This window comes from Balaenoptera borealis (assembly GCF_965194805.1).
Source record: "Balaenoptera borealis genome assembly, chromosome: 2".
In the NCBI taxonomy this organism is placed as follows: domain Eukaryota; kingdom Metazoa; phylum Chordata; class Mammalia; order Artiodactyla; family Balaenopteridae; genus Balaenoptera; species Balaenoptera borealis.
In genome coordinates, this window is record NC_138867.1 from 128,217,125 (window position 1) to 128,239,296 (window position 22,172).

A 22,172-nucleotide genomic window follows, 5' to 3' on the forward strand; every position below is an offset into this window, starting at 1 on the left:
GCAGCGCCCGGCAGCCGACGGACGGCAGCGCCTCCTCCCGCGGCTCCCCAGCCGGTGCTCGGGAGTCGCCGAGGCCAAGGCGCTGCAGCCGGCTGGCGGCGAGATCTCTTGCTCCCTCGCTCGCTCTCTGCGCTCAGGGAAAGCCCAGCCGGGAAGCCCCAGAGACCCACCTTCCAAGATGAAGAAGCTCCAGGGAGCTCACCTCAGCAAGGTAGGGCACGAGGGCAGGGGCGCACCTGAGGGAGGGGTGCGGAGGCCCGCCCCCTCTCGAGCCCCCTGGGAGGGTGGGAGAGGGCACCTGCAACCAGCTCAGGGCTCCGGAGGAGGCCGGCAGAGCTGGATTGCAGGGAGGGGCGGGGTCACAGCCTGCATGGGGTGGAGGGTGGCCTTCCCCTTCCGGGGGTCCGGATGCAGTGTGATGGGGCCTGGGGTTCACTGGGCCAGGTCCTGCGAACAGGTGTCTCAAGCCACAGGAGGCACGAGGTAGGGGTGCTGGGGCCAGGCACCCGCCCCTCCCCAGTACCCGGGTCCAGTTCCCCCAGGGGCTGATGTGGGGGGGTGGGAGATGTTAGAATAGCTGAGACAGCCTTGAGCAGGACTGGTCGCGGGTGGGGGCTTGGAGCAGGTCCTCACCCGTGCACTCTGCGCTGAAGCAGCCTCTGTGAGCCGGCAGCAGGGCCCTGGTTTCCGGCCAGTGCTCCTGCCCTGCAGTGCCCACCACCTGCTCCCTCCCCGCCCCCTTCATTCTCCTGGCAGCTTTGGCTTCCCTGCTAAGACCCCAGGCTGCCCCTCAGCAGGGCACGAGGGAGGCAAAGGCGAGGAGGGAGGAAATGGGAGACCCAAGGGCTATGGAGGTGGGGTGGAAGCTGGCATGAGAGAGAAGGCCAAGTCTATGTGTTCCTGGAGCCCTGGGCCCAGACCTCAGCCCCTCCCCACCTTGTCCTGTGGGATTGGACCTGCCAGCCAAGTCACATGTATGTGGGGAGGGAGAGTCTCAGGGGAAGTTTTCTAGCTTTTGGCTTAAAAGTACCAGTCTTAGCCAAGGAGTCAGAACGCCTGGGTACTGTTTCTACAGATGCCGCTTACCCTGTGACTTGGGGCAAGTCTGTTCTCTAACCTGGACCATCGCTGGTCCATCCCCAGTGTGTAGCACCAAAGCAGGCCCCACCGTCCTGGGGGAGGGGGATACTGTGAACTCACAGCTGCTGGTGTGGTGGACGGTCCCCTCTCCCGCAAGACCCACCGCCACCATACACTCGTTCAAGCTCTCTGCCCTTGGGCAGCTGAGCATGGAACCACTGTGATAAGTGGGTCCTTTTTGTTTCCTGACATAAGTGACTTGTTGGGGTCATTTGTGGGTCTTTTGGGTCTTCTTGAGTCCAGCCCCTGTTCTTTTCCATCCTACTCTCTCCTCCTTCCTCTCTCTTCTCACAAGAGCCCCCGCCCCTCACTGGCACAGGGCCACTCATTATGTAAATAGCCATGTTGTATGAAGCCTTAGCTCAAGTAATCCTCCAACAATTCTGGGCCCTAGGTCTTATTATCCCCAATTTATAGACAAGGAAACTGAGGGGTGCAGGTTACTGCTTTCCTGAAGGTGGGCTGAGCCACCTAGGGCCAGCAGGGTAGGGGTGGGACCCCTGGCCTCAGTGTCCCCTCCCTTGGTCTCCAGGAGAAGGGGGTCGGGGAGTGAGGAAGTGCCAGCTACAGCAACGTTATTCAGAGATGAGCACAGGACTGAGCGTCAGAGGTCTGAGTCCTGGCTTTGCTCGGCCCTTAACTTGCTGTTTGACCTTGGGCTCACCCCTTCTCCTCTGAAACTCACTTTCCTAATCTGCACAATGATGAAGTCAGACTCCAGATTCCTGCTGTCTCTCTCATCCTGAAGGAGGTATGAAAGCCTTGGCTTGGGAAGTCGTACCTCTCCCAGCCCTGACACTGCTGGTGACCTACCTCTGTTGGCCCCTAAAAGAGGGGGTGTGGTCTGGCAAACTCAGATGTGTGTTCCTGTGTGACTCTGGGTGGAGAGTGGGGGGATCAGGGGTGGGAGCCTCACACCCAGGCAGAAGTGTGAAGCAACTCATCAAGCTTCCAACCCTGCCCCATTGATTTTGTCGCTTTTCTCTGTCTCTCAGTTAGTTCTGTCCTCTCTGTGCCAGCCTCATGGGATTTACCGCATGGTGGGGTTGGAGGCTCCATGTGGGCTTTGGATTGGCTCAGCTTTGGAGGACCCCATCCCCTGTTCCTGGAGCAGGAGCAGGCTTCCCTCTGATTGGGGGAGGAGGGGACGGAAGAGCTGGCAGCATCCTGCTCTTGGAACTCTTGTCACCATGGAAACAGAGAGCCAGGACTGCTCTGTGAACATAGAAAGGGCAGCAACTTCTCAGGGGGGATCAGAGGAACCTCATTATCAGGGCCTCCTGCCAGCTGGCCTGAATGGGACTGGTGGGGGGGGCGGTCACAGGGTGACAGGTCTGCCTCGCCACCCAATACTAGGGGCCACTGTCAACTGGCTGCTACCCCATCCCTCTTGGAGTTCACCTGGGAGGGAGTGGTTCCAGAGGGCTGATGCTCACCCAGCTGGAGAGGAAGACTTGGGGAAAGGGGCATCAGAGGGAAGGGGTGGGTTTCATACAGGTCTAGGAGCTGCTGCTATCCTCACCCCAGCATGTTTGAGATCACAGCTAAAGAACCACCAGCAACGTATTTGTTTCAACCCTTGGAGCCCAGTTGCTTGAAAAGCAGCTTCTTCATGCTCTTCATCATTGTCAGCGTCACCCATAATCATGCCAGGCTGCCCCCATCACCACTGCCCCTCTGCCCAATAGCCAGCCTCAGGCAGGATCACCACCATGGTTGTCACTATCACTGAGAGCCCAATGCTGTTACCACACTTCTGCCACCTGAGCCCGTTGCCCTAACCATGTCATTGCAGCCGTGTCATTGTCACCTCCAGTCCTGTGACACTCGGACTCTGCTTTCACATCCTCATCCCAGCAATGCTCATATGACAAATCCCCAGCAAGGTTTCCTCTGTCACCTGATTTGTGTGCAGACACCTACTTGCGCTGGTGCCAGGAAGGGCAATTTTAGGGGATAAAACAAATCGGGTGGTAGCTATTTGCTGAGTCCCTGTGCTGGGATCTGATCTGGTCCTCGACCACTGTGGTGAAATCTCCTTGATGAATCTTGCCTCACAGATCATCAGAGCCAGAAGACTATTAGCTAAAGATTATCTAGACTTGCATTTCTGCCAAGTATATCCCGACATCCTAGCTCCTTGAGACCCTTTTCTTAAGTAGAATTGGAGAATACTGTCTGTTCTAGTCCCTACTTGGAGAGTCACAGCGCATATTGGTCCATTAAAGGATCTGACAAGTCCTGCAGCAAAGAAACCTGTTTTACCTTGTGATAACCCAGCTTTCCCCAAACTTTTTTGATTCAAGAATCCTTTGTTCCACCAAACATCTACAAACATTTCAAGTGACGTGTTTTTGGAATTAGTGATCTATCCAATCCCTTCACTGTCCATATGGGGAAACCAAGACTCAAAAGAGTCTTTCCTAAAGTTGCACAGTGAATTGGTACAGACCTGGGACGAGAATCGTGGTCTCCTGATGCCCAGTCCAGTAGAATCATTGTTTCCCCACAGTTGTTCCTCAGCAGGAAGCAGGAGGGTCCTTTCTTCTCTCTGAAAACCATGAACATGATTTGATAATGGGCCTTCTTTGCAGCTCCATCCTCCTCTGCCATGGGGCATGGCTTTCAGAGGCAAGCAGAAAAGGTGTAGCTGCCCCTTTCTCCTGCCCCATTCCTGGAGTCACTTCTGGGAACTGCTGTCTGAATTTTAGATAGTCATCCTGGTAACTTTGGGCTTCCTTCCCAGCCCTAAGCCTGGACAGCTCATGGACACACTAACTCATCTCTCGGGCCAGGGTTCCAAGCACCTGGAGGAAGGCCTCCATCGCCCAGCCCCAGCCTGAAGGGAGAATGCCCAGTGGACTTCCCTGCCCTCCTTAAATCACAGGAGGGGACCTTAGGGACAGCTGGTTCCCATTCCCCTCTGAGCATGCATCTTTCCTCCAGAGACAGGAAGATTACAACTTTCTGAGGCAGACTGGGGCTTCAGTAGCTTCTTCCTGCTTGTGAGCTAAAATTCACAGTCCTCAGTAGGCCTTCTTGAGCCACACAGCATAAATCTAAGCCCAGGGGAGCCCACATTCCCTCCATGCCCCGTCCTTTCTATGCTAAGGGGCCCCACTTCTTCCTCTTGTCCTCCTGTAACTGCCTTTCCTGAATACACTCCAATCTAGTCAGCTGCACATGCTCCAAACTGCCAGTGTCTTTCTTAAAATATGGTGCCCAGAATGGAGTAGAAGAACTCCAGCATTGGGTGGTTGAAGACCCGGGCTTCAGCATCAGGAAGCTCTGGGCCTGAGACCTAGTTCTCCCACTAGCCAGCCTTGTAAAAACTGTGGGTGTGTCATAATACCTCTTTGAGCCTCAGTTTCCCTTCGATGAGTACTTAGCTCATAGAGTTGTTCTGGGAATGAAATCAGGTAATGTGAGCAAAATGTTTAGTGCAGTGAGTGCGTGGTAAGTGCTCACACATGGTAACTGTTATTAAGATCGTGTTCGTTGTCGTCATCAAAATAGGACCATCCCTTGATTGGACCTCTGTGTTAGCCAAACTAAGATCAAGGTGGCTTTCTTAGTGCCTGAGCCACCCTGCTAGTCTCAAAAGTTTGTAGTCCCCTGAAACCCCAAGGAGCTCCTGCCTATTAACCTGTCAGCTGAGGTGAGAGTGGTTGATTATCTGAACCAACAGAGTTCTTTGCACTTAGCCCTGTTTGATTCCATATTCTTATTTTGGGGGTCCCAGTTCAACCTGGCCTCACCTTCTCCCTCACCCCTTTGGTCTCTCTTACTGGCAGCCCATCATCCCAGACCTGCTGATGACCCCCAGTGACCAGGGCGATGTAGACCTGGACGTGGACTTTGCCGCAGACCGGGGGAACTGGACAGGCAAGCTGGACTTCCTGCTGTCCTGCATCGGCTACTGTGTAGGCCTGGGGAACGTCTGGCGTTTCCCCTATCGAGCCTACACCAACGGAGGAGGTATGGGCCTGATGCCTGCGTGAGGGGCATTTAGTCCAATGGGCCAAGGCTCAGGGTGGAGTGAGGTGTTAAGTGGCCTTGGCCACTGTCTCCTATGTGACCTTGGGCTGAATTAGTTGGAAGCGGTAACCTGGGGCTGGAAGGGGGAGCTCACCCTGCCGTGTCCCTTTTCCTCTCCCAGTCTCCTCCTTCCTGTCTCGTCCCCAGCATGGATACTCACTCGGGTCTCTCGACAAGCCCTGGCGCGTCCTGGGCCCTGAGTGATGGGCAGAGGGGGCTGCCTCTACTTCGTGATAAAGGGCCGTGTCTGCCTGTCAGTGATCACTGGGCTCTCACTCTTCTCCCCACCCTCCTCTCCCACCTCACCTCCTCCGGAGCCTCGCTCCCTCCATCAGTCATTCCTGCTCTTGAATCTTCAATCTAGCCTCCTCTCTTGTTCCTTCCATTCACGCTGCAAACACAACATCTCTTCCATCTTAAACAGATTCTCTGTCCCTGCCTCTCCATCAAGTGGCTGTTCTAAGTCTCATTAACAATAGCTGGGGTTAGCACTCACCATCGGCCAGGCCCCAAGCTCGGTGCTCTCCAGGCCTGTCTCATTTAACCCTGATGACAACCACCTGGGTGGGCACCGTCTTGATGAGGCAGCAGTGCTTGGAGAGGCCAAGTTCCTTGCCCAAGGTCACACGATGGGGATCCAACATTCCACCCCAGGGCTATCGTCTCCAGAGCCAATGTGCTCCCACCAGCACTGTGTCTCCTCCCAACTCTACCAAACTCCTTAAAGAAGCACATATTGGCAGAGCGACAGAAATCCAAGTAAAACTAGGTGAAGCAAGGACGAGATGAATTGGGATGACTGGGAAGTGTGGGACGAGTGCTGACCTCCAAAGCTCCAGGAACTCAGGGATGTCCATAGTTGTCTCTGTCTTCCCTCTCCCTGGTTCTGATGCTTCTTCCCTCTCTGTGTGCTGACCTCCTTTTTTTCCCTGGACCAGGCTTCCTCCTTACAGGTGGGTCGGGGGTGGCCACAGACAACTCTGGAATGACTTCCTTCCCAGCACTGCTCTCTCTGAATGAATCTATATAGAATTGCAGGGAAGGTATCTAATTGGCCTGCCTCGGGATGTGTGCCCAGGAAGGGGTGGGCAGGGGTTGGCTGGTGTGACTGGCAGCACTTCCAGAGCCATATGGTGGTGGGCAGTCCTGTAAAGGAGCTGGCTGCTGATATGAGAAGAAAAGGGGAAGGGATGCTGGGCACACGGGACCATAGGAGGCAGCCACAGGCATCTGAGGTGGCGCTGGGGAGAGGCGAGGGCAGCAGGCTGGAGCCACGTTCTGTAGGGCACTGATTTCTGTACTGAGGGGTTTGTACTTTCTCCGGCAGGGAATGCACTTATTCATTCACTCATTTGTTCATTCATTCACTCAATGTCTGCTCTGAGCCCAGTCCTGGCCTGGGCGCTGGGGCTACAGAGGTGAGTAAATCCCGCCCCCACCCCCGGCCCCTTGGCCCTCAGTGATCTCCTGGCATAAGAGAAGACAGTCCTGCAGTGCCCAGCCCTAATCCACGTGAGAAGTGCTGGTGCCTGCCAGTCAGGGGAGGGGTGGGGCGGGGCTAGAGCTGGGTTTTAGGGGGAGCCCACCCCCAGACCCTCCCCACCCTCCCTCCTCCTCCTCCTCCTCCTCGCAGGCGCCTTCCTTGTGCCCTACTTCCTCATGCTGGCCATCTGCGGCATCCCCCTCTTCTTCCTCGAGCTCTCTCTGGGCCAGTTCTCCAGCCTGGGACCCCTGGCTGTCTGGAAAATCAGCCCCCTCTTCAAAGGTGAGGCTTCAGTGGGGTGCTCTGAGCCTGAGGGAGGCGGGGAGGTTCCCGCCACAACCTGTAGGCAGAGAGGGAGGTGAAACCCAGGAAGGGGATGGCTTCCTTGGCCTGAAGGCCGCCCGCTCCCCCGCCCAGGTGCCGGCGCGGCCATGCTGCTCATCGTGGGCCTGGTGGCCATCTACTACAACATGATCATCGCCTACGTCCTCTTCTACCTCTTCGCCTCCCTCACCAGCAACCTGCCCTGGGAGCACTGTGGCAACTGGTGGAACACGGACCTCTGCCTCGAGCACAGAGGCTCCAAGGACGGCAACGGGGCCCTGCCCCTCAACCTCACCAGCACCGTCAGCCCCAGCGAGGAGTACTGGAGGTCAGGCCCCCGCCGGCCCAGCAGCGGTCAGGGAGGGACAGAGGGCAGGAGTGTGCCTGTGTCCCCGAGGGGCTCAGCATGCACCTCAAAGGCCAAGCTCAGGTGCTAGTGTTAGGCGGACTCTGGGTTCTAATCCCAGCTCTTCACCTGGCCAGCTGTGTGACCCTGAACAATTTCTTTTGCTTCTGATGCTTTATCTTTGAAGTCGGTGTGCTAATAGTATTTGAAGGTTACTGTGAGGATTAAAGGAAAGAAAGCATATAAATTGTGCTGCCCAGCGTGGTAGATAGTGAGTGCTCAATAAATGCTAGCTGATAGTAATAATGCTGATGATAACAGTAATCGTCAACTTTTGGAGCCTCAGTTTCCTCCTCTGCTCAAGGGGGTAATAAGAGTCAGTCCCTGCTTCACAGGATGGTATCAGTCAGTCAGTCACTCATTCGTTCTTTCAATCTGTATTTATTGAGTACCGACTGTACTAGTGGGTAAGGCACTTAGCAGAGGCCATGATCATACAGGACCATCTCATGTTAGTCTAACAGGAGAGAGAAGACTATTATAGAGAGTAAGGGGTTGCTATGAGAATTATGCAGGTAATGCAGGTAAAACCCTTAACACAGTGCCAGGCACATTGCAAGCTCCTGTGAATGGTGGGTATCAAAAGGGCATCGCTGCCCATTGGCCTGTCCCAAAGTCCCACTTTATAGCTGAGAAAACAAGGCCCAGAGGCTTGCTCGGTACTTACTGGCAGAGGCAGTACTGGAACCAAGGCCTCCTGATCCCTGATCTTGTTCTGGAACATTCCAGAGTAGCCTTGTTCCTAGGTAGGGACCATTGGTTGACCAGAGGACACAGATCAGATACCCCCAACCCTTTACCTGCAAAAGGCTGCTCTTAGGAATTTTCCCCCAAATGAGCCCCATGTCTTGAAATGTTTTAATCTCCAACCCGCACATATTACATGGTCCATCCATTTATCCATTTAAAGTCCATCCAAAGTGTCTGCACCTGCTGAGGAGTATGTCTGACCAGTGGGGAAGGGCTTGGGTCTGCAGCTAAAAGCCAAAGAACATGACATGGTCACTGGCAGCTGCCAGGGGTCTCCATGGCAACGCCATGGCCCACTGCATCAGTTGGGGAGCAGGCAGGAAGCAGATTGGCACTCTCACAGGGCTGAAGGGAGTTGAGTGAGTGGAGGGACTTTACAGAGGGGATCCACATGGAAAGGTGAGGCACCAGCAAGAGGGACAGCCATGCCACCCCTGAGGCAAGGAGGCAGTGTCACTGGAACCAGGGGAAATCTGAAGCCTTGGAGGAAGGGCTGCCCAACAAAAGCTGTGCTATAGAAGAAGGCAGTCACAGCCAGACCCTCTGATGGTGTGCATGCATGTACATGTGTACACATGTATGTGCAAATACCCCAACCCATCATCCAGTCTCCTGCTGTTGCCTCCCATTAGCCAGACCCAGATGGAAATTGAAGAGGAAGGCAGCCTGTGTGATGGGGTCTGTAGAGGCCCACCTCGTGGGTGCTGAGCTGGTCAGAGAAGGATGGAGAGGAATCAAATAGAAAAAAGCCAGGATAGTCTCGCAGGCTGGCCACAGCTTTACTCCATGTCTGTGGAGCATGGCAGGGTCACCAGAGGACATTCAGACCTTGTCTCCCACAGCCGCTACGTTCTCCACATCCAAGGCAGCCGGGGCATCGGAAGTCCTGGGCAGATCCGCTGGAACCTCTGCCTTTGCCTGCTGCTTGCCTGGGTCATCGTGTTCCTCTGTATCCTCAAGGGTGTGAAGTCCTCAGGCAAGGTGAAGCTGGGAGGCCCCGGAGGCTTGAGAGGCTGGGAAGGGTGAGGTCTTCCTGAGGAGGCAGGGTGTGGACTGAGCCTGAGAGGATGAATGGACTTCAACTGGGAAGAGGGGGTGGGAGAGTGCATTGAGACTGGGGGAGGGAGGCACTGCCTGAAGAAAGATGTGGAGGTGAGCCTGGACGGTGGCTAGGCTGGCTCACTAGACTAGAGACACGCCAAGAGCGGGACCTATCTGTTATTCAAGCTTCTTTCCTAACCTAGTGCTTGGCACTTTGAAGAACCTCAGCAAGTGTTCACTGAATGCTTGGAGGGTGGGTATGAGTGACGGCTCTTTGAAATGCAAGCACTAGAACCCAGTTGTCACACTCAATTGGAAAGTCTAGAGGGTCTGCTTCAGGCATGGCTGGATCTAGAGGTTCAGTTGGAGTTATCAGGAATGTTGTTCTCTTGGTGTCTCAGCAGTACTTTCCTCCAGATTGGCTTCCTTCTCAGGCTACATTTTTCACGAGGTTGCCCCTAGCAGCTCTAGGCTTACATCTTACCTGCTTAGTGTTCTCCCTTGCCCCAAGTTTCAAAAATCCTAGAATTGAGTCTCACTGGATACATAGGTCTTATGCCCATCCCTGAACCAGTCACCGTGGGCAGGAGGGTGGAGTGCTCGGCTTGGCTGGGGCTGGGAATGGAGTCAGCGCCAGGTGGGAAAGTCAGGCGACTGTTATCTGAAGAAGGCCAGCTAGATGCTGGGAAGAAAAAGCCGCAGATGCCCATTTTAGGTTATGAAGGGCAGGAAGGGCCATAAAGCTGTTTCAGAAGGACTTGGAAACCTTCTGAGTGGTTTACTCAATCATTTATAAATTAGAACTTGTCCCTCTGCAAAGTGCTGAGAGACGTTGTCCACGAGGAAGAGAACCACTAAAAGAAAGACTAGAAAGACAGCGTAGAGACCATTAGAAAGCCAGGAGAGGTCATCGTGGTGCAAGCCAAGGCGGCGAGGGGCTTGAGACTTGATGGTGTTTGCTGAGGGCAAGGCTGGAGGTCTGGGAACAGGCAGAGACGGGGCAGAGGGGAGTTTGGGCGTGTCCAATGTCTGATGACCATGCAGGCTGGGTTTGCAGGGGGCCTGGACCAGGGTGCAGTGGAGCTGGAGAGAGTGGAAGGGTGGGAACAGCCTTGGACACAGCAGTGATGTGTGGAGGGAGTGAGGGAAGGAGACAGAGCACGGTGGCTGGTCCCAGCTTGGGTTGGGCAGGTGAGTTGGTAAGATGGGGATTTGTGAGAGGAGCAGAGGAGAGGGAAGGTCACCCCCCTTACTGTCTCTCAGGTGGTGTACTTCACGGCCACGTTCCCCTACCTCATCCTGCTCATGCTGCTGGTCCGTGGAGTCACCCTCCCAGGGGCCTGGAAGGGCATCCAGTTCTATCTCACCCCGCAGTTCCACCACCTGTTGTCTTCCAAGGTGAGGCCCTCAAAGCCTGCGTGCGGAGGGAGGAGTCGGGCTGGGGAGTGGAAAGAGGGCTCCCTGGGAAAAGAGGGGGTGGGGGGAAGGATCTTCCACATGGTGAGCCCCCTGTACCAGGCGCTGTGCTTGGCACTTTCCTTGATTATTAGTCACAATCCTATGCAGTAGACATTATTCTCTCATTTTACAGATGAAGAAGCTGAGGCGCAAAAGAGTTGGTGATAAGCTTAAGGTCACATGACTAGGGAGTTGGCAGAGTTGGGATTTCCACCCTGATCTGTCTGACTCCAAACCCCAAGGAGGGCATTAGTAATAATAATAGAAACAACAATGGTACTGACACCTAACGTTTCTTATTTGTTGATGGATGACTGTGCCTGGCCCTGCTCTAGCACTTTGCATGTATGTAGTTACGTAATCCTTACCACCACCCTATGAGGGAGGTACTGTGCCTATCCCCTCAGTACAGACGAGGGTCCTGAGGCCTGGAGAGGTGATGTGGCCTGGCCAGGTTACACAGATAAAAAATGGTAGAGCTGGGATTCAAATTCAGGTCCCTCCAACTCTAGGGAGGAAGTAAAGGGGTTACAGGGGCTTATTGTCAGTATGCATCTACTGAAAATTTACACGAGGCACTACTTCCTTCAAAACCGGACCAAGCTTAGAGAGTATCTCCTAGATCCTGGATGGGGAAACTGAGGCCCAGAGAGGGGAAGGGATCTGCGCAGGTCCTGCAGTGTAAGTGTCGGAGCAGGGCTTGCTTCCTGCCGCTGTCACTCGTGAGCCAGGCTCGTCACCACAGCATCCCTGGACCTGTCGACCGGCTCTTGCCCCACCTCTTCCTCCTCTGGACACCATGGGGTGCCAGCCCCTTCTCTCTGCCCTCCATCTGCATCCTTTCCTGCCACAGGTGTGGATCGAAGCTGCTCTTCAGATCTTCTACTCCCTGGGTGTGGGCTTCGGGGGGCTCCTCACCTTTGCGTCCTACAACACGTTTCACCAGAACATCTATAGGTCAGGGCTGCCTCCCAGACCCCAGGGGCTGGAGTGGGGAGGAGAGTGGCTGGCTGGGGAGGGGCTCGTGGGTGAGGGCTTGGCCCGCTCACCCTGGCCTGTGCCTGGACTTCTCCCGGCAGAGACACCTTCATCGTCACCCTGGGCAACGCCATCACCAGCATCCTGGCTGGCTTTGCCATCTTCTCCGTGCTGGGCTACATGTCTCAGGAGCTGGGTGTGCCTGTGGACCAAGTAGCCAAAGCAGGTGAGGAGGGTGTGTCGGGGACAGCTGGGCTGGGCAAGTTAACATACGTGTGGCACAGCAAGGCTGTGGATGGGTATGTCGTGTGCGTGTGCGTGCACACGAATGAATGTGTCTTAGCTGCTCTCTGGGTGTCCTAGAGCAAAGGGATGAGTGTACAAATGAGTGTGTGTCAACCTGTGTCTGGAGATAAGTGACTTTCTGTAGGAGAGTGTCTTGTTTTGTCGCATCTTAGGAACTTGCCTTGCTTGTCCAGATGAGTCACAACCTGTGTGCAGATGGCTGTGCAAGTTCATTGAGGGTTTGAATGATGTGAATCAGTGTCTTGTGCCAATGGGAGTGTCTGAGTATGTGTGTTCGTGGAACTGTCTGTGCAAATGATTGTGTACAGAAGTGTATTCAAATGAGGTTTTCTATTTGGTCTTGTGTTACCTCGTGTACTCATTATTAATTCATTTATTTTATCAACCTTTGTTTATGGAGCACCGACAGTGTGCTGGCCTGTATCCTAAAAATTAAGAAAGTGTTGGAAGTGTGCAGTGAGTGTACATCTCTGGGTCTGGCTGAACCAAGTGTGCCCAAGTGGGTGTAAGCGACCATGTGCGTTTGAGTACGTATGTGGGACCCCCGCGTTCCCCAGACTGCTGACCCCGTGTGCCCTTGGCCCAGGCCCTGGCCTGGCCTTTGTCGTCTATCCACAGGCCATGACCATGCTGCCTCTGTCGCCCTTCTGGTCCTTCCTCTTCTTCTTCATGCTGCTGACTCTTGGCTTGGACAGCCAGGTGAGCTGCTCCACGCCAGTGGGGGTGCACCTTGTGGTGTGTGTCTGTGTCTCTATGCGTGTGTATCTGCGTGTGATGTGTGTATCTATATGTGTGTCTGTGCGTGTGTGAGATGTATGACTGTGTATCTGTGTATGTCTTCGTGTGATGTGTCTGTGTGTATGGCATGTGTGTGATGTGTACCTGTGTGATGTGTCTGTGTATATCTATGTGTGTACCTGTGTGTGTATGTGTGGCGTGTGTGTATCTGTGTCTGTGGGATGTGTATCTGTGTGTGTTTGTATGTCTGTGGTGGGACAGAACTCTGACCCCCCCCCTTCCCCCCTGCAGTTTGCCTTCCTGGAGACCATTGTGACAGCTGTTACAGATGAGTTCCCGTATTACCTGCGGCCCAAGAAGGCTGTGTTCTCAGGGCTCATCTGTGTGGCCATGTACCTGATGGGGCTGGTCCTCACCACGGATGTGAGTGGCGCTGCGGGGTGGGCGGGCAGCTGGTGGGCAAGGCTGGGGCAGACACCTGCGGCACTGTCTGAGGCCAGGCCAAGCACTCCCTGAGCTACCTGCTTCTTCCTCCTTGGGAGGAACCTAATCCACCCCAGGCCCTCTCTCCCAAGGGGCAGCTTGGCCTATGACCCAGAGTCCTGACATTGGAGTCTGAAAGACCTGGGTTCAAGCCTCGCTCCTGCATTTGCTAAGTGACCTCAGGACAAGTGGTTTCACCTCCCTGAGGCTGTTTTCCCACTGATAAAATGGGGTCTACGTCTAGGCTTGTTGTGAGACTCAAATCAGATGATGTGTATAAAGGGCTCGGCAGGCAGACAGCAGTCACGCTGTCATCATCTTGCCCTCCCCGCCGGTCTGGCTGCTTCCTGCTCACTTCCTGCCTGGGGAAGGGGTGGCATCAGGGAGAGAGGCTGGGATGAGGGGACCCCAGAGCTGCAACTTGTGTTCCAGGGGGGCATGTACTGGCTGGTCCTTCTGGACGACTACAGCGCCAGCTTCGGGCTAATGGTGGTGGTGATCACCACGTGCCTCGCTGTCACCCGGGTGTATGGTGAGAGGGGCCATGGGAGGCGGTGTCAGGCTCCCCACCATGGGAGAGTGGGAGTCTACCCTGGAGCCCCCCTGCACTGGGTTCCTGGTCCCGAGGGCCAGGGTTTCCGGTGGGGGCAGCTGGAGTGGAGGAGGGGCTGCTGGCGCCTGTGGGGCTGCGGGTGGGACCATTCTCCTCCCTCCCCTGTGCAGGCATCCAGAGGTTCTGCCGGGATATCCACATGATGCTGGGCTTCAAGCCGGGCCTCTACTTCAGGGCCTGCTGGCTGTTCCTGTCCCCGGCCACGCTCCTGGTAACCGGGGGTGGGAGGGAGGGCTGCTGGCTGGGGACTCAGGGCTGAGAGCAGGGCCCCTCTGGGCGTTCAGTCTGGTAGGACTGCCCTGGCCCACGGTGGACTTCTGTCGGGGCTGAGGGGTGGAGCGGGCACCGGGATCCTGGTCTACTCGCCTCCCCCTTGATGCCCCCAGCTTTTGTAGCTGTGCTGAGCCTGGTCCTGCGTTTGGCTGGCAAAATGAGTGGGGCTTTCTCAGGCCTCAGAGCCTTAAGGCTGGGGTCAGAGCAGCTCAGGGGTAGGCCGTCTCAGGAACTAGGGCGCCTCAGAGCTGGGCTGTCTCAGGTCTTGGCGTTGGGTCAGCTTGGGGCAGGGCTGTCTGAGGACTTGCAAAGGCTCCAAAGATGGACCATCTCAGGTTCTGGTACAGCTTAGGACTGGGATCTCTCGGAAACTGGGTGGTTCTGGGCTGGGCTCTTGGCCTTGGGATGGCCCTGGGCTGAGCTATCTCAGGCTTTAAGGTAGCTCAGACCTGGGCTATCCCGAGCCCTGGGCCATGCCCGAGGCCCACTTTGATGCTGGGAGCCCCCCACCTGCAGGCCCTGCTGGTGTATAGCATCGTCAAGTACCAGCCCTCAGAATATGGCAGCTACCGCTTCCCAGCCTGGGCGGAGCTGCTGGGCATCCTGATGGGCCTGCTGTCCTGCCTCATGATCCCAGCCGGCATGCTGGTGGCTGTGCTTCGAGAGGAGGGCTCGCTCTGGGAGGTGAGTCTGCCCCACCCCTGCCTGCTCCCAGCCCCCCGACCTGTGGCCCTGCCCTGGGCCCAACCTCTAGAACAGAAGACACGTCTGCTCCAACACCTTTTCCAGGGCCTTAAGGATTCTTTTAACTGGGAAGAGCATTTTTTTCTAACCAGTAGCCTGGGCTATGAATCAGCTCAGATCTGCTTGGTCTGTGGCAGGCTCTGGGGCCAGAGTCCTGTCCTGTGGCCCCTCCCACCACCCGGGGCCCCTGGCAAGGGAGGGGCACAATCCAAAGACCATGGATACTGGCCAGTGCCCACGTGTCTTGGGGGAACCTGAAAGGACAAGGGACTTATCCAAGGTCCCATGGTGAGCTGGGCAGGGGTCAGGACTTGAACTCGGGTCGCTAGCTTCCCTGTGGAACTCAGGGTCAGAGGCAACACTGAAGGACCCCAGGCGTGGGCTGTCACCCTCCTCCGGTGATGGGGAGCCCTGCCCACGGCCAGGGTTTTGTGGAGAGACCCAGAAAGCATACAGAGTGCAAGCTGTTTGGTATGGGATTCTGCAGGCTCGGAAGCGGGGAATGGGGACCCCAGTGGACATGCTGGGATGCTGTGCAGCTGCTGGAGATCCCGCCCCTCTCTGAGCCTCAAGTGCCCTCTGCGCACTGAGCCCTCCATTTCTTTTTTTAAAAAATTTTTTAATTTAATTAATTTTTTTATAGAGCAGGTTTTTATTATTTATCTATTTTATACATATTAGTGTATATACGTCAATCCCAATCTCCCAGTTCATCCCACCACCCCCACCCCCACTTTCCCCCCTTGGTGTCCATACGTTTGTTCTCTACATCTGTGTCTGAGCCCTCCACTTCTGAGGCCGTGGGTGTGGAGTCCTCTGGTGGCAAGAGGCTGTCATAGTGAGCGGAGCTGAGTGAGCCTGCTAGGGCCCAGAGACCGCCTTGGGACACACACACACACCATCAGAGGTGTGCTGGAGCCACTAGTACTGCTTCATGAGAGCTAATTGTTAAATATTCAGGAATAGGAGACCCAGCTGTTAAACCATTGAGAGCTTGAAATTGACAAGGGTGGAGATAATTACAACAGTGAGATTGGCTACAAATCAGGGCTCCTGTGCCCCTCCACCCCTCCCCAGCCTGCTAACCAGCTCACTACTGCCCACCCCCCTACCTCATACACCTCCACTGTTCCTTGGCTGTCCCTTGCCCCACCTTCCAGCTTCTGGAGGGAGGCTCAGAGCCCTTGCCTGGCAGAAGTGCGCTGTGGTCACACTGCGCAGATCACAGGAGAGTCCTGGAGTCCAGCCACTGCTCTGCCTCCAACTGCTGTACGACTTGAGGCAAACCCCTTTCCTCTTCTGAACCTCAGGAGCCCCACCTGTGCTGCTAAAGGAAACTTGTCTCCTTGTTGAGAGCCAGGGTGTCTGCGAAGGGAAGGAGGAGGGCTCCAGCTCCCAGGAAGCTCATGGTTCCCAAGCCTTGCTTTGCCTCCCTCCTGTCCTGCTGCCACCGCTGCCCACAAGCCAGGCGGAGGGGACAGGTTGTTGGGGGATCGGTGAGCCCCACAGAGAAGTCATTGCCCCACTCAGGGGTGCCACCTTCAGAGACCAAGCTTCCCAGCACTGACACACTAGGATCGGAATCCTGGGTCTGCCACTTGCCAGCTTTGTGACCCTAACTAAGCAAGTGAACGCACCTCTCTGAACCTTGCTTTCTCAGTCCTTAAAATGAGGACGGTGATCCTTACCTGTCAGGGGAGATACCGTGATCACAAAGGTGGTTCTGCAGTGCGCGGCTCATCCATTGCACTCTGATGTGCTGATCCCTGCGATTTCCCCAAACGTGGGAAACTCGACTGCAGAATTTGTAGTAGTGGGGGACTGCGTTTGTGCTTTCCCCTAAAAAAAAAAAAAAAAAAGAAAAGAAAAAAAATGAGTACAGTGATAACTGCCCATACGGTTGCTGTGAGAAGAAAAAAAGCTCATCAATGAAGTCAGTACTGTGACAGGCAGAAAAGCAGGGTATTTTTAAAGTTCAGGATGGGGTCAAGACTGCCTGGATTCAAATGCCACACCACCGCTTCCCACCGGTGTGACCTTGGCCAACTTAACTAACGTCTCTGAACCGTACTTTCAGACAGCATCTGTGTGTGGGGCGGTGGAGGTAATAATAATACCCCTCTCATAGGGATAGTGTAAGGATTAAATAAGTCCATACTCAGCACAGAGCTGGGACCCGGTGAGTGCTCAGTTCTAAGCTGGAGGGTTCTCACCTCAAAATCAGGGGTGATTTTGCCCTCAGGGTACCCTTGGCAATGTCTGGAGACATTTTTGATTGTCCTGAGAGGGTGGGGTTGGAGGGGGAATGCTACTGGCATCTAGAGGTCAGGGATCCTGCTACACAGGGTTCAATGGGCAGAACACCTCCTAGGCCACAATGTCAGTGGTGCTCTCAGGTTGAGAAACCTTGGTCTAGGCACTAGTGTGCAGCTGTAAACAAATCTAAGTCCTTAAACTCAGGGAGCTTGTATTTTAATGCGGGAGGCGGACAATAAACAAACAAACACATGAAGGCAGTGGTAAGTGCAATACTTAAAAACAAAACAAAACCTAACAAAACCAGAGTACAGGAATAGAGAGTGATGGAGGACGGTGTTCTGGCCAGGGTGACCAGGGGAGACCTCTCTGAGGAGGTGACAGAGACCTGACGAAATCGCCAAGGTGATTGGTTTAGATGTCTAAGGGGAGAGCATTCCAGGCAGAAGGACAGTCAGTGCAAAGGCGCTGAGGCAGGAGGGGCCGGCAAGTTTGAGGTCAGCGAGACTGGATCAGAGGGGGTGGAGAGAGAGTGGCGGGAGCCAAGATCACGAAGGTAGACAGGGGTCAGGACATGGCGGCCATGTGAGCACTTTGGATTTCGTTCCAAGTGAGATGACAAGCCTTTGGCAGGTTCCTGAGTGGTGGGATAACATTGCTGTCTATACATTTTAATGGGCATCACCGTGCTTTGAGTATAGAGCTGTGCTAGGCCCCACGCTAAGGGCATGGCACACATTATCTCCCTTGGAATGTACACCCAGTAGGCTCCACTTAATGTTGGTTGTCCCCCTTCATTGAAGAGTTTGGGGCTCTTCTCCCTGGCAGGGCAGGCAGAGGGCTTTGGGAATTTGGTCTGAGGAAGACAGAACCTTAGAATGTCCAGGCTTAGTCATCACCTTAGCTCCCTCCTTCCATGGAAACTGGAGCTTGGAGAGGGAAAGGTCAGACATCTGAGTCAGACCGACCATGGCCACTCTGTCTCCATCTTCCCAGTGCATGGCTCTCTCCCCAAAGCTCCCAGCTCTTCAGGACTCAGCATTTAGGGGAGGGACCCAGAGTGGACTCCTGGACTGCCTGCCATGTAACCATAACAACAGCCACCATTTACTGGGCCTTACTCTGTTCCCAGCACCCTGCTGAGTGCTTCGCCCCAGTGCCTTCCTAACCACCCTTTGAAGGCATCATGATTCCCAAGTTACAGATGCTGGAAGCAGAGCTTAAATTCCGTGCCCAAAGGCCACCCAACTTGTGAGTGGCAGTGCAGAATTCTCCCCAGGCATGTGACTCACTCCCTTGGGGAAGTGACAGTGCCCCCGCCCTTTCCCCGGGTTGTTGCACAGACTAATCCAGGTGGCGCGGTAAGTGTTTTGCCGGTGACCCTGGAAGCAGTCCCTGAGCCCTGGTTCTCAGCCCTGTGGTTGCTCTGCTGCAGCGGCTCCAGCAGGCCAGCCGGCCAGCCCTAGATTGGGGCCCGTCGCTGGAGGAGAACCGGACAGGCATGTACGTGGCCACGCTGGCCGGGAGCCAGTCCCCCAAGCCACTGATGGTGCACATGCGCAAGTACGGGGGCATCACCAGCTTCGAGAACACGGCCATCGAGGTGGACCGAGAGATTGCAGAGGAGGAGGAATCCATGATGTGAGATGGGAAGCAGGCAGACAGGAGGCCCTGCCGGTCCCCAAGGGTTGCCACGCACCCTCTGGGGTTCTGAGAGGCCTGAGGCTGCGGGAGGTTGCCATGGTGATGCCGGTCCCCAGAGCAAGACCCTCTTTGTGGCCTCTGCCTCTCCTAAAACCTCTGTCTACTCCCAACACACACACACACACAGACACACACACACACACACACACACTCAAAGCTGAGAATGAGCCAGCTCAGCCCTTACTTCACAGATGGACAGACTGAGGCCCAAGGTCACACGACAGAAGGGACTGGACCCCAGGCCTGCTGACCAGCCAGCTCCCTTTCTCATGTGGCAGCTGGCACCACCCTCTCATCTCTGTTCAGGGCCCAGTCCCTTCTCTTCTCTTGGGGAGCCTGCCCCATACACTTAAACGAATCAGAATCTTGAGCTGGGCAGGGACACTCAGGTTGTCTCGAGGCCCATGAGGCCCCGGGCATCAAGGGTTATCAAGTCAAGTGGGAGAAAGATCCCTGTGGGTTCACGTGTGCAGGCCAGGTTTCCTGAAGGAGGTGGGACCTGACGGCCCTGGAGGATGGGCAAGTTTGGAGAGAGAGAGAGGAAGAGGACGGCAGGGTGGGGAGGGCCTCTGGCCAAGGCGTTGATCCAGCCAAGGTGTGGAGGTCAGAATATAGCCCCCTTCTCCTCCCCTGGGACCAGGAGGCGGCCTGGGGAGAGACCAAGGGTGAGTGAGCGAGGAGAGCGGGAGAGTGGTGGGAGAAGCAGGTGTTACCAGGTTACAAAAGGATTCAAGTGGGAATGAAGATTGATGGGGAGGGGAAGCCAGGGACGTGGGTGGGCAGGGGATTTGCATGATCATGTGCTTTAGATAGAATATCCTTCTGGCTCAGTGTGCAAGGTGGAATAGAGGGGACAGGGTAGAGGCGGGAAGCCTGCAGAGGACAGACCAGAGGGGCTACTGCCTGAGCTTGGGTATTAGGAGGGTGGAGGGAGGGAAAGAAGGAGGACCCCACAACTTCCCTCTCTGGACCCCATGCCCTCTAGTGTGGGGAGCCCTGGGCATGATTAGAACCGGGGAAGGGAGGGAGGTGCCTGACCTGCACTGTGGAGGTGGGAACGAGGGGTCATAGTCAGGACCCAGGGCCCCTCTCTTCCCTCCTCCCTTGTCCTGGCGGCCCTCACTGTTTCCTCCAGCTCCAGGCACTGCTGGGGAATTGGCCTTGGCTGTGGACGACCAGGCCACTAAGAGACTCGGAGGTGGTCCACACATATGGCTGTCTGGTCCCAGCGCTGCCCACTCTGCTTCAGCACGCGGGTCCCTGGGCATGGACACGAGAGTGGAGGCAGAGAGCAGAGGGCAGGTGACACCCCAGGCCTGTAGCCAGAGACCTTGGCATCTTCAATCCCCAGGCTTGGGAGGGGCTGCCCTGGGGTCCCTCCTTCCCTGAGAGATGAGGGTGGGGTGGGAAAACGCCTGATCAGGTCCCCTGCACATGGCATCCTCCAATGGGGCAGGGTGGCCTGGTGCAGCTGTGCCAGCCCCTGTGCCCTCTCTGCTGGTGTTTCCCCAACCCATCTGTGTTCTGTTAATAAACGCCAATGATGTCATCTTTCTTACCCTGTCTCCTTACTGCTGAGAGCCACGAGGTGGGCAGCACAGAACTTTCTGGTTCCCGTCGGACAGATAAGGGAACTGAGGCTCAGCTGTCTCCTTTCCTGGCCCACCTGGCTTCTGACCCTAGCTTTGCCATTTCTCCGTGGCAGTGGTCGGTGGGTGGGGCTTAGAAAGGATGATGAAGATGAGGAAGGCCCTTAAAGACCACCTAGTCTCCCATTATACATATGGACAAACCGAGGCCCACCGAGGGGAAGAGACTTGCTCAAGGTTACCCAGCAGAGACAGGCAGAGCTGGGGACAAACCAGGGCCCGTCAGCCATCTCCTTTCCCTGGCCAGCTGCCCTCCTTCCCTCCCCAGCTCTTTCCCAACCTTACCTGCAGTTGCAGTTGGAGCTCCAAGAGTAGAATTGGGAGGAGCCAAGACTTTCCCAGGCCGGAAGAATTTCCTGGTTCTACCCACCCCCACCTGGCAGGACCTTGCCAATATAAAAGGGCCCCAGTGCCTTTCAAATGCGAGGCCCAGGTGTTTGCAAAGGCTTTGAATGGGGGTGGAGAGGAAGGGCTGCTGCATATTTCGGATATTAATAAATTTCCCCTAACAAAGGGCCAGGACCCCCTCCTACCCCCCCCCCCTTTGTTTGGGGCTCTAGGTGGGGGAAGAGAGATGGGTTTGCTAATTTGCAGAGGATGCAGGAATGGCCTTCACAATTCAGAATGCTTCTTCCCACACCCCGGGGGCGGGCTCCAGCCTTGCTCACAAAGCCCCTGGCGCCTGGCCCTCTCAGCACCCCCAGAGCCACCTCTGGCCCGGAAGGAGGCGCGCTCCGGGCTTGCTCTAGGACTGAGCCTGAGCTCTAGGATTGAGCGTGGCTTGTGAGTACTCTTCACCCAGCCTCTTGGCTGTAGCCCTGCATCTTGGAAGTCAGGAGTGGAGGATCCTAGGAGTCTAGGCTTTTCTTTTCCCAGATTCCGAGTCTGCAATTGGCGGATTCTAGGCATCTACGGACTCCACCAGCTTCAGCTCCTCCAGCCTCACCTCCCTTGCCCTGCTTCCTCCTGCCTCCACTCCCCCTGCTCACCGCCCTGCGGTTCCTGGACTGTCCTCCCTGGCCCAGTCTTCCAGTCTGTCCTGCTTTTCCCATTTCCGCTGCTCCGACAGCCTTTCCAGCTGCCCCATGCTTCTGCTTCTTCTGCTGCCCATGCCATCTCCCTACTGCTCCCATCCTGATCCCCATATTGACTTAAGGTCTCCCTGCCTCATACCAGATGCCAGCCAGGCCCCGACTGCAGTGGGAGCTGATTAAGGACCAGGGACCCACAGCTGGAGGCATCCCTGAGCGCATAGTACACATCGGACAGGAGACATCAGCCCTGTCTGGAGTAGAACCCCAACCTGGAATCCTAGAATGTCCCAGCAGGTGCCAAACCCAAGTGCCTACAGGGCCAGGCAGGGAACCCCGGCGAGCAAAGCTGTGGGTGTAAGTGGGAGAGTAAGTGGCAACTGACCCTTAGTGAGTGTTGGAGAGACAAAAGGGCCTGGTGGGGACTGTGATGAACTGGAGAAGAAGGCATGATGCCTCCCTTAAGGGGGAGCTACCCCTCAGAAGTGTGGGCCCAGGTCTCCAGATATCCTGGCTTTTTAAGAGAAGAGGGAAATCTGGATTTTCATGAGACAGTTCCCATTTTTAAATGTGGGAAACTGATTCAGAAAGTGTAAAAGAGCATTTAGGGCCTCCTGTCGGCCTCTCGGTGCAGGCCGACAGCTCGGCAGAATTAGGGGCTTAGCAGTCAGAGAGGCAGAGTTTGCCTGGGGATCCACGGTGAGAGTGGCCTAGAGCTGAAGCCAGGCCCAGGGCTCCCCAGCCCTGCTCAGCGCTC

The 22,172-nt window shown here is 55.6% G+C and overlaps 1 protein-coding gene across 7 annotated transcripts; it reads left to right on the top strand.

The window, feature by feature from the left end:
* Positions 1-8: 8 nt before the first annotated feature.
* SLC6A7 (solute carrier family 6 member 7) lies at positions 9-20,284 on the top strand. Of its 7 annotated transcripts, none has more exons than XM_082381462.1 (14): positions 9-211; positions 4,935-5,118; positions 6,812-6,943; positions 7,079-7,313; positions 8,984-9,122; positions 10,446-10,580; positions 11,494-11,597; positions 11,720-11,844; positions 12,511-12,623; positions 12,954-13,085; positions 13,578-13,677; positions 13,869-13,969; positions 14,548-14,715; positions 14,913-18,559. In XM_082381462.1, the coding sequence occupies exons 1-14, from the start codon at positions 179-181 to the stop codon at positions 15,102-15,104; spliced, it is 1,893 nt and encodes a 630-aa protein (XP_082237588.1). In that variant the 5' UTR covers positions 9-178; the 3' UTR covers positions 15,105-18,559. The 7 variants fall into 7 exon arrangements, with proteins under 7 accessions (XP_082237588.1, XP_082237591.1, XP_082237589.1 ...); XM_082381465.1 differs by having other exon boundaries at positions 11-211; positions 16,086-18,559; XM_082381463.1 differs by lacking the exon at positions 14,913-18,559 and adding an exon at positions 19,871-20,284 and having other exon boundaries at positions 13-211.
* The last annotated feature ends 1,888 nt before the right edge of the window (positions 20,285-22,172 follow it).

What these genes read in the sequence shown, in the direction of transcription:
- SLC6A7 (XM_082381461.1), top strand. Translation starts at nt 179, where the DNA reads ATGAAGAAGCTCCAGGGAGCTCACCTCAGCAAG. An exon ending in CTCTTGGCTTGGACAGCCAG is followed by an intron (nt 12,624 to 12,953) that starts GTGAGCTGCTCC and finishes TCCCCCCTGCAG; the next exon opens with TTTGCCTTCCTGGAGACCAT. An exon ending in TGTCCCCGGCCACGCTCCTG is followed by an intron (nt 13,970 to 14,547) that starts GTAACCGGGGGT and finishes CCCCACCTGCAG; the next exon opens with GCCCTGCTGGTGTATAGCAT.